The sequence below is a fragment of the Mercenaria mercenaria genome, unplaced genomic scaffold, assembly GCF_021730395.1.
Source record: "Mercenaria mercenaria strain notata unplaced genomic scaffold, MADL_Memer_1 contig_4693, whole genome shotgun sequence".
NCBI classification, from domain to species: domain Eukaryota; kingdom Metazoa; phylum Mollusca; class Bivalvia; order Venerida; family Veneridae; genus Mercenaria; species Mercenaria mercenaria.
Genome location: NW_026462941.1, coordinates 567 through 14,306, shown reverse-complemented (window position 1 = coordinate 14,306; position 13,740 = coordinate 567). Strand labels below are relative to the sequence as shown.

Sequence of the window (13,740 nt, the reverse complement as noted above, 5' to 3'; positions counted from 1 at the left end):
TCTAGCAGCGGGCAAAGGACCCAGTTCCAGTACACTCCCCGTCTGATATTAACCTATTAATATCATACCAATTTAAACAATATTCTCCTCATAACAAAAAAGTATACAAAACGTTAACATTTAAGACCTAGCACAAATGAACTTAAAACTTTAAGAGAATAAAAATGTTACATACATACAATAACATAAACATGACTTGTAGTTAGTTCTCTTAATTCCTGGTTACTCTCCAGTACTTACATATATAAGTATAACTCTCAGATTTTAAGATAAATCTTTGGATTTGCTACTGTCATTAAACATAATTGCAAAATGGCAACTTTAAAAGAAAGATATGTACACAAGCTGTTACTTCACAGAACTGTCTCAGACTAATTCAGAAACACAATACCATGTCAGTGATAAACACAGAAGTTTGAACAGTTTAACCGTGAAAAACGTGCACGAAAGTCTTCTAGTCCAGGATTCCACAGTAAACGCATAGGCACAAAGATCTAGCTTTCATCTGCCGGAGCATTGATCAATACCACTGTCTCCACAACAGGACGTACATATTCTACTAACTTTCCTTCCCTCAAAACGCGTACTTTTATGTAACGAACTAGTCCGTCATCGTTGGGGAAAACTTCGGTCACTCGACCCATAGGCCAGTCCATTCTACCGGTTTCATAATCACGCAGTAGAACAACGTCCCCGACATGTACATTTGTATTTTCCTCCGTCCATGCACTTCCTTCTACTCTGCAGAGTACACAGGTAATCACGTCTCCATCTAGTCCAGAAAGTATCGGCAAGATGTTGGACTCGCCTCCACTGACTTTTGTACAAGTCTTTCGGATTTATTTCGTTTAGGGGTTGACTGTCTGTGGCAATCTTCTGTGTAAGGAGAGTCGCTGGCGTTAGTACTTCTGGGACTTCATTGTCATAAGAGACAGGTACCAGTGGTCGAGAGTTGACAATGGCAGAGACCTCTGCCATCAGAGTTACAAAAACTTCATGGGTTAAGTTGTTGACCTTTGACATCATGTTTTCTAGAATACGACGTGTGACCCCTATCATTCTTTCCCACACGCCACCCATGTGGGAACTATGGGGTGCGTTAAATATCCAGGTGGTACCAGATTCGAAGAGAAACTTCTTGACATCTCTCTCCTCAATGTTTATGGCATCGATTCGTGCATCTTCCATTGAACCTACAAAATTAGTTCCCCGGGCCGATCTGAACTGCTTTACTTTTCCTCTAATGGAGACAAACCATCTAAGTGCATTCAAAAACGCAGATGCTGTCATGTCTTCAACTATTTCTATGTGAATGGCACGAACACACAAACACGTAAACAATATTTCCCACCTTTTAGAGTTAGCCTGTCCACCTCTTGTTTTCCTACTGACAATGTGCCATGGGCCGAACATATCCACGCGTACGTATGTGAACGGTGGGGCTTGTTTAATTCGATCTGCCGGTATATCAGCCATTTTCTGCTGTCCAAATATGCCACGAGACTTTCGGCAAATGACAAATGCGTGGATAACACTGGAAACGAGGCGTTTAGAGCCAATAATCCAGAGGCCGGCTGCTCTAACCGCGCCTTCCGTAAAGTGACGCCCTTGATGGCATACTCTCTCATGGTAGTAACGAACAAGCAGGGTAGCGACATGTTGTCTTCCAGAAACAATGACTGGATTTCGCTCATTGGAAGAAAGATCGGCGCTTTTGTTAAGGCGTCCGCCCACTCTGATGAGCCCGCTGTCGTCAACGTAGGGATTGAGACTGGCAATGCTGCTGTTTCTTTGGAGTGGTCTTCTCTCTGTCAAGCATTTGTACTCCTGTGAATAAGCGTCTCTCTGAGTTTCTCGGAGAATCAATTTTTCTGCGAGCTCACGCTTTTCAACTATATCATTGAAAGAACCTTGATTTCGTTTCGCTTTGTCGGCTCTACACATAAGGAGACATAGAGCAGCTACAAGCTTTTTCCATGACGAGAACTTGGCAAATCTTTTGGACCCGAGATGTTGCGTATTAGTCGTCACTGAAGTGTGGAGGGTGTTTACTTCCCTTTTGACTTCGGTGTCTTCTTCCGGTTTCACCAGTGGGAAGTGTTCAGACTCTTCATTGTCACAAATAACATTCAGAATAGATTTTGGGGGTCCTGTAAGCCACATACTTTGCTGAATCTTATCCACCGAAATTCCTCTGGTGCCAGTATCTGCTGGATTTGACTGTGTGGGCACATATTTCCATTGCTCGGGTAGACTTTCTGTCCTTATTTTCTCCACACGGTTGCTAACGTACCGTGCAAACCGCCTTGTTGAGTTGTGTATGTACCCAAGGACTATTTTGCTGTCAGAGTAATAGTTCACACGGTTCATGTTGATCTCTAGATTGTTGAGTGCCAATTTTGCTATCTGTACGGCCAAGACTGCTGCACGGAGTTCCAGGCGAGGGATGGAATGTCCACTTGCTGGCACCACCTTAGCCTTACCTATTACGAAGCTAGTGTTGTGGGACTGGTCTGGACAATGAGTCACCAAGTAAGCTGCTGCTGCGATGGCGAATTCCGACGCATCACAAAATACATACAATTCTACTCGAGTAGCCTTGCCTAACGATAAGTGCGAATAAAGTCTTGGTATTCGAACCTGTTTGAGTTGAGCCAACGAGTCTTTCCATGCAACCCATTCAGAGAGTCTGGACTGCGGCAAGGGCTCGTCCCAATCCCTGGTATCAGACATCAAATTTCTAAGGATCAGCTTCCCTTGAATGGTGATGGGTGCTAAAAATCTAATAGGGTCGAACAGGCTGTTCACAACCGATATGACTCCTCTTCTGGTGAAAGGTTTGAATTCTGATGACACTTCAAAAAGAAAGGTATCTTTATCCATGTCCCACAGGAGACCTAAACTTCTCTGAGTGGGCAATGTGTCTTGTTTCAGGTCCAAATCTTTGAAGCCCTTTGCGAGTTGGTCTTGCGAGAATGCAGAAACTACTTCTCCTTTGTTCGATGCTACCTTGTGTAACACTATGTTGCTTCTGGCTAACACCTTTTGTGTCTTCTTCACGAGATCCACTGCTTCATGAACATTAGGAAGTGAAGTGAAGGCGTCGTCTACATAGAATTCGTTACTAACGAAGCTTTTCACATCTTCATCGGCATCTTCCACAGACTTTCTCAGAGCATAAGTGGCTATGGCGGGTGATGGGCTATTTCCAAAGACGTGTACAGCCATCCTGTACTCAATAAGTGGATTCTTTGCGTTGTTCTCCGCATGCCAAAAGAATCTTAAATAATCCCTATGCTCCTTATGAACTCGAAAACTATAAAACATCTGTTTGATGTCTGCGACGACGGCTACAGCCTCTTTACGGAATCGAAGCAGAATGTCTAAAAGGCTATTGGTCAAATCTGGCCCTTATAGCAGTACCTTGTTCAGAGAAATGTTATTATTCATGGCCGATGAATCGAACACACATCGAATTTGTCCCAGTTTGTGTGGATGGTATACCCCGAACACTGGGAGGTACCAACATTCTTCAAATCTTCAAATAACTTGCCCATGAAGTCCACTACCTGAGCTTGTTTAACAGGATTCTTGAGAAGGCTCGCCCGAAAAGATTTTGCTCTATTGAGAGCGTACTCGTAATTGTTTGGTAGAAGACATCTTTTAGGGCGAAATGGTAGCGGTGCTGACCAACTGTGATAAATTCTTTGTCGTCTACTGAGAGAGAAGGCATTTCGTCGTCCTTCCTTCTTTCGAAGACAGGGTCTTGATCGTTTCCGTGGTCCACTATGGTTTTAACATTAGGACACGGCTCAAAGATGGAACGTCTTCCGCTTGGTAAAGGTAAGTTTTGTTAGCGACTATGGTGTTTGATAAGTGAGTGCCTATACAAGTTTCACCAACAATAACCCATCCTAGTGGCAATATCTGTGCATATGGGCTGTCCCTTAGCCCAAACTTCTGGTCGAGTTCGCGATGCACACCAGTAACGTCCCGGCCAATAAGCAAGTATATTTCAGCTGGGTTAATAGGAGATATTTCCTTTGCGATGTCTACAAGATGGGGGTGGTATTTGGCTACATCCGGTGTCGGAATTTCGTGTCTAGTGTTAGGGATGTCTTCACATTCAAGCACCGACCTCAACTCAAATGTTTGGCTGCCATCAATGGACTCGATCAAACAATCAGCTACACGTCCGAATAACACTCTTTGTCCATTACAACTGTTTAATGTATATTCTGTTGCAGAACTTGGTAACTGCAGACTTTCAAACAACTCCGGTCTGGCTAGAGATCGGTTGCTCTGGTCGTCAATAATTGCATATGACAAAATAGACCTCCCTGTTTCGGGGCTCGAAGCTCAGACTAAACAGATTTTGGCGCACGACTTCCCAGTGAAGTTGCTGCTACCACATATTTCTGTACATGAAGAGGTTACTTGTGTTGCGGAATTCGTTGATGAAGAAGAAACTTCATCGGATTAGGTGTCACCTTTTGTTCCTCCCTGCCTTGGTTCTGCGCGGACTCCCCGCCATGCCACTCTCTAGTGTCCATATGCATAACGGTATTGTGCGGCTTTCCACATTTATCACATGTAACCCGTTTTCTGCAATCTTTTGACACATGATCGGGGAGAAAGCATTTATAACACAGTTTTTCATCCTTTAGAAACTTTCTTTTCTCATGGATTGTCTTAGATCCAAATGCGCGACAGCTGAGTAAACTGTGGGTGTTTGTTTTGTGTAATAAACAGATGTTTTCTGGTTTGTTCGCGGTGTGTTGATCAATATTTCTGGTGATGCCAGTCTTCCTGCTACTTACATGGTTCTTATATGGCGCCTTGAACTTTTGCTCTTGAGTGAAGGGGGCCTTCGGTTGTTCTATCGACGGTTGAATCAGACCTCGGTCATTTCTAATTTTTGCTTGTGTTCTTACGAATTTTACGAACTCAGTAAACGATGGAAAAGCTACATTTTGTCTATTCTTATAAACACTGGCGGTAGACATCCACTTTTCTTGAAGGTTATGAGGAAGTTTGTCGACAACTGGGCCAACACCCACACTGGAGTCGAAGTATGACAACGCTACACTGAACTTTGGATTTTCTTTCAAGGACTCTAATTGCGCTAATAAGTCAGACAATTCAAACAATTTACTGTTCTCTTTACTAGTTATCTTGGGAAACTTTTTTAGTTTCTGCATAATCGACTGATGAATGTTTTCTACTGATCCATATCTATCCTCAAGACGATCCAATATTCTGTATAAGGCAGTTGTTGGATTATTTGAACAGGCTGATCGAATACTTATGGCATACTGCCTTGACTCTGGTCCGAGCCATTTGACCAAAAGATCAACTTATTCCGCTGCAGATACCCCATCTCGGTACAAACAGTGCTAAAACTGCCCTTCAAACTATAGAACTCCTCTGGCTTGTCGTCGAAATAGCTTAACCTTGACATAGCCAAATCCTTTCGAAGTAAAAACTTTGTTATTTGGTCTATAGGTTGTTGAAGATGTCGACTGGCCTCAGGTGGCGGAACAGGTGCAGAAGGTTGGAATACAATGTCTGGGGATGGCACAGAGTAAGTTTGTTCAAAATCAGGTACAGACATTTGGTCTACTGGTTGCGAAATATGCTGAATGGCTTTAGGTGACGGAACTGGCACAGGAGGTTGGAAAACAGTGTCTACGGGTGGCGCAGAATAAATTTATTCAAAATCAGGTGCTAACGGCTGAAACGTTTTTTGACGCATTGCGGAGGAGGTTGCCGGCATGGGCTGAGTCTCGATCTTAGGGTTCGGCTGCACAATGGGATTTGTTTACACCGTATTCGTTATTGGGCTTTCTTGGTATTGCAAGTGCTTCTGCTGCTTTACGAATTCTCGAACTCGTTCCATAGGGTCAATGGCTGGCATGACGGTAGGAGGCGTAATTGTATCTGTGTGTTTTGCTAAGCTTTCTGCTTCTGCAAGGGCTGCTGCAGCTTCTTTTTCATGGTGTAATAACAACAGGTCAGTTTCTAAGTCCGCTTTTTTCCTACTAGTTGTTGCATGGGAAATTAACTGTTGTTCTTCAAGTTGGGCACATTGTTTCCTAAGCGACGCCTCTTTCTGTGCGATAACTGCTCTAGCTTTGGCCGCTTCAGCCTTAGCATATTTTCGGGATAGAACAGAACTGGCTTTTGATGAAGAAGAATATCCTGTTGACTCTATCTCGAGCTCACAAGGAATGTTTTCTATTTGTGCCTTTCTTGTTTGTATATGTGCTGCATGGTGGTCTGTTTGTGTTCTAACCTTTGAGATTTTTCCTTTAAGTGTTATAATTTCTATGTTGCTGTCCCCTGTACATTGTCTAGTCAAATAATAATAGAGGTCTGTTTCTTCTAGATTGGCATTTTGCCTCAGTTCGTTAAATCTTTGCTCATGACCGTAAAGTTCCTGTAAGTCACATTCACTTAAATCACATTCACTTAAATCACATTCACTTAAATCTGTTTGGCTTAATTCAACCAGCGTATCCCATAGGGAATGTAACTTGGCGTAGGACGCTTTTACTCGATTGTTATATGCCTCCATAGATTTTACAGTTAGCTTTTTTATTCTTGGCATCTAATATGATGTTCACAATTTTCAAGTGTTTCACAGAGTCAAACATCCAAATTCTTTCTTCGTCAGACCGGCTGAAGACGTAGCAGATCGAACGTTCTCTAGTGTGAAGCCACTGGTGATTTTACTGTGATGCCCAGACGCATTCAGTTTAACCAATCTTTATTAATGGTAAAATCCTGCAAGTACACAAATTACAAACATTTAGCAAAAGAATTTTATTCAATATTGACAAAAAGCCTAACAAATTCGTGCAGTGAACGTATAAATCAATCTCACTTTATACTGATAGATACAAGTATACCTTCTTTAAATTTTAATAAGTCTGAGTACGAATGTTACATAAAAGTACGAGACAGAAAGGGTACGAAACTACATCTTGAAATTTTGAACATGACACTCCCTTTTAAAATGTCCATTCAAACTTAGAAAAAATAGCCTATTGCAAAAGAATTGACAAGAAAAAACAAACAAATACAACAGCTTACACCGTGAGGGGCTGTAGACTGGAATATTTAGAAAAGTTTGACAAAAATGCCGCGAATCGGCCGTTAAGAGTAAGTACGATAATTTGCTTACTTATAAGGTTACACACTACTAAATTGCCTATTCTAGCAGCGGGCAAAGGACCGAGTTCCAGTACAATTACCGTACCTCACAGTTTTGCTTTTTGGAACAACTAGTTGTTTTGAGTTGTTCTTGGATCTCAAATTACTTGCTGACTGATAGAGTTCTAGCAAGACTTTAACATAGATCGGTGATTGGTCATGCAATGCTTTGTATGTGTTAATTAGAATCTTAAAGTCCACACTGGTATCCAATGCAGTTCTTTTAATACCGGTGTAATGTGATCATAACGCGATATTCTCGTTATGATTCGAGCTGCAGTGTTTTGAAGATTTTATAGTCTATTCAGCAAGACCTTCGGAACACCATACAAGAGCGCATTGCAATAATCAAGGCGTGAAATGACGAGTGAATTTACTAGTGATTTTGTAGCATCTGTATATAGATATTTCCTGATGTGACCTATTTGACGTAGCTGTCCGTACCCTGATCGACAAAACTGAGTTAATATATTTTTCCATGCTCATTTTGGAGTCTAGAAAAGCACCAAGATTCCTTACACATTTAGATGGTTTAATGTTCTCTTCTTCAATTTTCACAGAAACCGATTCAATATGTTTTTCGTTTCTTTGAGAGGTAAATACATTGACTTCAGTTTTATCGGCATTGATTTTCAACATGTTGCTTTTTTGTCCAAGATACAATTTCTACGAGACAGTTTTTCAACACAGGGTAAAGCATCCTTCTGAGAGACCGAATTAGTTGGTTTGAAAGATAAATAAAGCTGCCCATCGTCGGCGTAAAAATGGTGATTTAGTCCATGTTTATTGCATATTATACCAACTGGTTTAGTGTACATTGTGAAACATTTTGGTCCGAGAACGGACCCATGTGGGACATTGTATGTTATTTGCACTGGTTTTGACAATTTACTATCTATGGTCACAATTTGGTAGTGGTCGCTTAGATATGAAGTTATCCATTCGAGTGGTTTCCCTGCGATACCAAAGTGGTCATGGAGGCGGTGCAATAATGTCTTGTGGTTGATGGTATCGAAAGCAGCTGATAGGTCAAGCATCACTAACATTGTTACATCATTTTGGTCAAGGGAGTTGAGAATGTCATTTTGAACCTTCAGTAATGCAGTCTCGGTGGAATGAAATTTTCTGTATGCAGACTGGTATTCTTCGTGGAGACTATTCAAAGACAAGTGGCTTCCAAACGAGCGACTACTTTTTCAAGTATTTTAGACACGTACGGTAAATTAGAGACAGGTCTATAGTTCTTCAAAACATTTGCATCTAGATCTGACTTTTTGATGAGTGGTCTGATCAACGAACTTTTGAAGGATTTCGGTACATATGCTTTCTCCAAAGAATAATTGATTTTTTTAGTGAGAGATTGTAGCAGTTCTTCTAAGCATTATTTCAAAAGATATGTCGGAAGTGGATCTAGCTAACACGATTTACTTGCAGATTTTGAAATAACTTTTTTCACTTCATTCTGTGAGACTGGAGTGAATTCAACAAGTTTATCTATTTGCATGTTCGAAATTTCCTCGGTGGTAAGCGCAGCGGTTTGTAATTCTGTTTCTGTCTTAATTTTATTTCTTATTCCATAAATTTTATCGATGAAGAAATCGCTGAAATTTTGCCCTAGTTCTTTGGAAGAGGTTGATGTTGGTAGCACAGCCTCCTCGTGTCTACCAAGGAGATTCTTTGTCACTTTGAATAAAGTTTTCTGATCGCGTCAGCAGGACTCTATCTTTTCAGAGTAGAAATTAACACGTGTGTGTTTCAGCAATTTATTCACAGAAGCACAGTGATTTCTGTATATCTCATGAGCTACTGTCAGATTTAAGGTTTTAACCTTGTCACGAGTTAAGTTTGATAAAAATTTTTAAGACTCATAAAAGTATGGTTATTGTATCTTGCATTTCATTTTAACTAAATCCCCACCAAACTTGAATTTCTGTAGCTATTGCGAATGTTTGGAATTCAACTGGCGGGAATTACTTTTATTTACGCTCTCCTCCTGTGATCATGATTGGGGTTAAAAGTGATATCAGATGCGCACCATACATCATTCTAAGTTCCCCAGTCACTGTGGTGCTTTTTCCACTGATCGTTCTAAAACGGTGCCCACCGTGTTCTTTTATTTGTTCAATTTGACGTCGTATGTTTGCTCTCTCTCTCTCTCTTCTCTCTCTCTCTCTCTCTCTCTCTCTCTCTCTCTCTGACTGTGTGCTTGCGTGTGTACAACAAGTCAAGCGAACGTCTATATGCTGCGAGTTGTAGTTTTGGAAGGCTGAGGGTTCGGAACGTGGCTTTCTTTGTTAGATATTCATCACTGTAATTTTAGAAAAATGTTACTTCTTGGTCATTTGTTTTTGTCTGAATAATACTGAATACTAGTATAATTAGAGCCAAAGCTTTAACGCTTTGTATACGTCTTACTTATCATGACATAAATACTAATAATGAACTATGATTCTGCTGCTTTTCTTTTGTTTTTGTAGAGTTTACAGTCACATCGACACAACTAAGGTCATATAACAAGTTTTCCAGGTTTTTGGTGACTGTGAAATACTTCAGGTGTCCCTTTAGAAATTACTTCAGGCGTAGGCGGGCACCTTGTTAGAATCATCGACCTTCAGTAGGCAAACTGAATGGCTTCCTTACATAAAGAATTCTGCATCCCATCGAGTTTTTGAAGGTGTAACGTCTTTAACCACTCGTAGTCTGAGGCCCCTTAACTTTATTGCATTTTTTCTGCTTTCACTATAAAAAGTTATTATACCTTGGTAAAAGCTATATGTTGTTCAACTTGCACTAATTTTATATGAGTTATAACATTGAAACTCATTGCACTTGTTCATGATCAGCAGAGCAAGTAATTAAAACGTAAGCATGGCAGAATAAAAATTATTATGGTCCTCTGCATTGTATGAAGATTTAACAAACTGCCTTGAATAGAAGTCATGACCAAGAAGGCAGACATAAAGATAGACGGATAGAGTGATTACTAAAAGGCGGGGTCCAAATCAGACATAGAACTAAAACTCGTATATCTATTGCATTTGACGCAGTTTTACTTAGAACATTAGACAAAGTATAATAATAATGTCTTGGTTAAGATTTTTGTGTAGGTCCACTTAGTCTCGTCTTAAAACTGTATAAGCTATGCCATTAAACTTTTTGTAATTGTTTTAAATCGGCAAACTAAGTACCATTTCTCTTGCATCTAATTTATTTTATGCAAATAATGGCCTTTGTAACCTTGTTAACATGTACAATTGTTTATTATTTTGTATTTTGTTCTTGAGATGAGTAAGAACGTCAGAATCAATTAATTTTGTCCTTTAAATTACCAAACGACAGACACCTGAGTTAGTGCTCTTCTTGCATATTTGTATTGAACCTTTTTTAATAATTATCAATCAAATATTATCGCTCTAAAAACGAAAAATTAAAAAAAAATATGAGGACTAAATTTGCAGACTTGAATTGCAACCAGGACCGAAACCCAAGTTGCATTCGCACGGCATTGGTAAATTCAGGTTGTGTTTTTATCCAGAATCTGCAACGGACCTCACGCTTAGTTATTTATTTGAGCATTGTATATACTGACGATTGTGTAATATGATTTGCAAACAGTATAGATATTTGCATATACATATTACTATCATATACAAAACATAAGGATGTAAATTTAGTACGTTTATGTACTCACGACTTTTAGGCTTATAAGTAGAAAATTGTTCTAAAATAAGTCGCATTGATATGCAATTTAGTAATTACAGGACATGAAAGTATAGAAAACATAAATGGGGGGAATATACCGATTGGCTTAAAACTCCTGCGTCCATCTACATGTCATATTTAACTACAAAGATTATTTAAGATAACTATAGATATAAATGTTCGTGAATGTAACCTGCTAAAAGTTATAGTCAAAGTTAAGGTCGAATATTGGACTGGTGCAAGAAATAAGATAGTAAATTGTTACAATTGAAAAGAAAATACTTTTTGGAAATGATGCCTTTCCTGACTTGAAAAGCTATATATACTCTGAGATACGGTAGGAACTTAGATAAAAGTTTAACGAGCATATTAACTGTGTATTGCGAGGTAACTTCCATTTTGTTTATTACATTTTGGACTTTATACTCTGGGATACAGTTGTTTTGTTCAGATGGGGACTTACTCGGCAAAATATTGATAAACGTTTAACGAGTATTGCGAGGTAACTTCCGTTTTGTTTATTACATTTTGTACCTTTTACTCTGGGATACGATTATTTTGTTCAGATAGGGACTTACTCGGCAAAATATCGATAAAAGTGTAACGAGTATTGCGAGGTAACTTCCATTTAGGTAAAATATCGATAAAAATTTAACGAGTATTGCTAAGTAACTTCCGTTTTGTTAATTAGATTTTGTACTTTATATTGTCTGTTCCTTGTGCATAATGTAATTGGACAATTTCATAGTCACTTCTACCATTTTGCAAGGGCAATGCTTATTTAAGAACTTTAATAAAATGTAACTTACCCGAAGTAAGTCATAGGGGCAAAAAGCTAAAGCGAATTATATCATTTCCTTACAAAAGATATATATGATAGTGATTGCCAGAAAATATTCATCTAATGAAATCTAAAAGACGAACATTTAAATCAAAGAACACAACAAAGCAAAAAGATTGCAGACTAGGTGTGCATCCGTCTGTTTATGGGAAGTAATGAAATACGCAACACCCTCCACACATTGAATGGACTCTGTGATCCAAAAGATCCCCAGATATGATTACAGCTAAGGCGTAATTTTACTTCCGTATGGTACACACGTACTTGAAAACAGCTGTAGTAAGGGTTATGAATAAAATTTGTAATGGCAAGCTTTATCTTATCTGTCAACACAACCTTGATTAACATAAGTGGATAAAGTTGAACATGATATAAACATGTGTGCACAGTAATACAGTCATAGCTTTATTTTTAATGATATTGTGTGGGCGGGATTGCCTTGTTATAGGCATTTTATAAATAACCACCGTGTTTTCAATCTAGTTTTGAATGTATGTACTTTAGAAATCATTTACACAAACATTTAAGATTTCCTTTTAATACGAAACTTCTTATTCTGTAGAAATACAATTAAATGTGGACACAGCCTAGGGATAGTGACAGTGACACGTGTACAAACTTATTGGTTTCTTTTTATTCGTTCAACAGAAAACAGACATTTATGAATTTAGAATGGCTGCTGCGCTGCCAGTCTCTCTTACACCAACAGAAGAGAAGGCCGACTGCTTCCGACTTCTGTCCTTGATTGTAGACGGCGGAACATTGGTCTTACGTTATAGATTTGATCAAGCAATTCCTCCAAATGACTTACAGAACACACTGAATGATGCAAACAGACGTGGTAAACTAAATAACTTGTTCAAGAGAAAAGTTCTAACACAGTCACAATGGGACTTACTTTATCCGGCAACAGGTCAGCCCAGCTCGGCGAATTTTGATGTTACTTTACTCACATGTTTGTTGAGACATATATGTGGTCTTAATGAGCAGTCAAACGCATGGAGCTGTATACCTCCGTCCTTTGACGTATCAATAGAGGCGGACATCACAAGGCTTAGGACGTTTCGAAATGAGGTAAAAATAATTCAAAATCAACAGATATTATTTTTCAACTGTCAGTAATGTTGTAAGTAACACGGACATTAAGTTGAAATTGTTGGTTAAAAAGACACATCTATCGGCAGTTATTCATCTTTGTATTTCAGATATCGCATATGAAATCGATTTCATCGACCAAGCAAGACTTTCACAGGAAATGGAACGAGATAGAACAGGTAAATCAACATTTTAAACACTGTGCATGCACATATTATACATTAAGCCCATAACGCGGAAAATAAGTATATACAGATTCGCTTGTCACAACGTCTGTATAAAATCAATGATTTTACTGATCATTGTTTTCTGTTATTTTAGGTGATCAAACGTCTTGGACAAGGGATACCAAACTTACATAAAGACATTCAAAATTTAAAAGATAATAGTATAGATCCAGAGAAAGAACGCGTTTACCAAGAGATGATGAAAGAATGGGAGGAAATGGATAAATCACTGCAAATAGAAATTGTAGACCGTTTAAATCAGCTACAGAAACAAACTGTGGATAATACTAAAACGATTGGATACCTTGAACAGAAGCATCAAGAAAGCACTGCATACATTCTTGCTCATGAAACGAAAATATCTGTAGTTGAAACGAAGCAGATAGATCTCCAAGAGCAGATTAAGAAGAACACGGAACAAGGTAAAATGCTAACATAAGTATTAATTCTTAGGTTATAAGTAATAAAAAATGGTCAACTGAACTGTATTTATATAATATAATCTAATTTCAATAATATGGTTTTTTTGTTTTGTATTTTTTCTCTTACAAAATTTAAGTACAAATATAATACATCTAACATTATTTCATGATCACATTATCAGCCAGAATGTTACAACCATGAACCGGTGACTTTCTTTCAGTACAAGAACTAACTGTC

The 13,740-nt window shown here is 38.8% G+C and overlaps 2 protein-coding genes across 2 annotated transcripts; one reads left to right on the top strand and one right to left on the bottom strand.

The window, feature by feature from the left end:
* Nucleotides 1-672: 672 nt before the first annotated feature.
* On the bottom strand, nucleotides 673-3,228 carry LOC128554075 (uncharacterized). The gene has a single exon (XM_053535294.1). It carries the CDS (start codon nucleotides 3,226-3,228, stop codon nucleotides 673-675), a length of 2,556 nt encoding a protein of 851 aa, XP_053391269.1.
* Nucleotides 3,229-12,430: 9,202 nt separating this feature from the next.
* LOC128554074 (E3 ubiquitin-protein ligase DZIP3-like) lies at nucleotides 12,431-13,502 on the top strand (the record flags this gene model as incomplete). The annotated part of the gene is made up of 2 exons (XM_053535293.1): nucleotides 12,431-12,832; nucleotides 13,175-13,502. Coding segments are annotated over exons 1-2 (730 nt in total), but the record flags the coding sequence as incomplete, so codon positions are not given.
* Nucleotides 13,503-13,740: the final 238 nt, after the last annotated feature.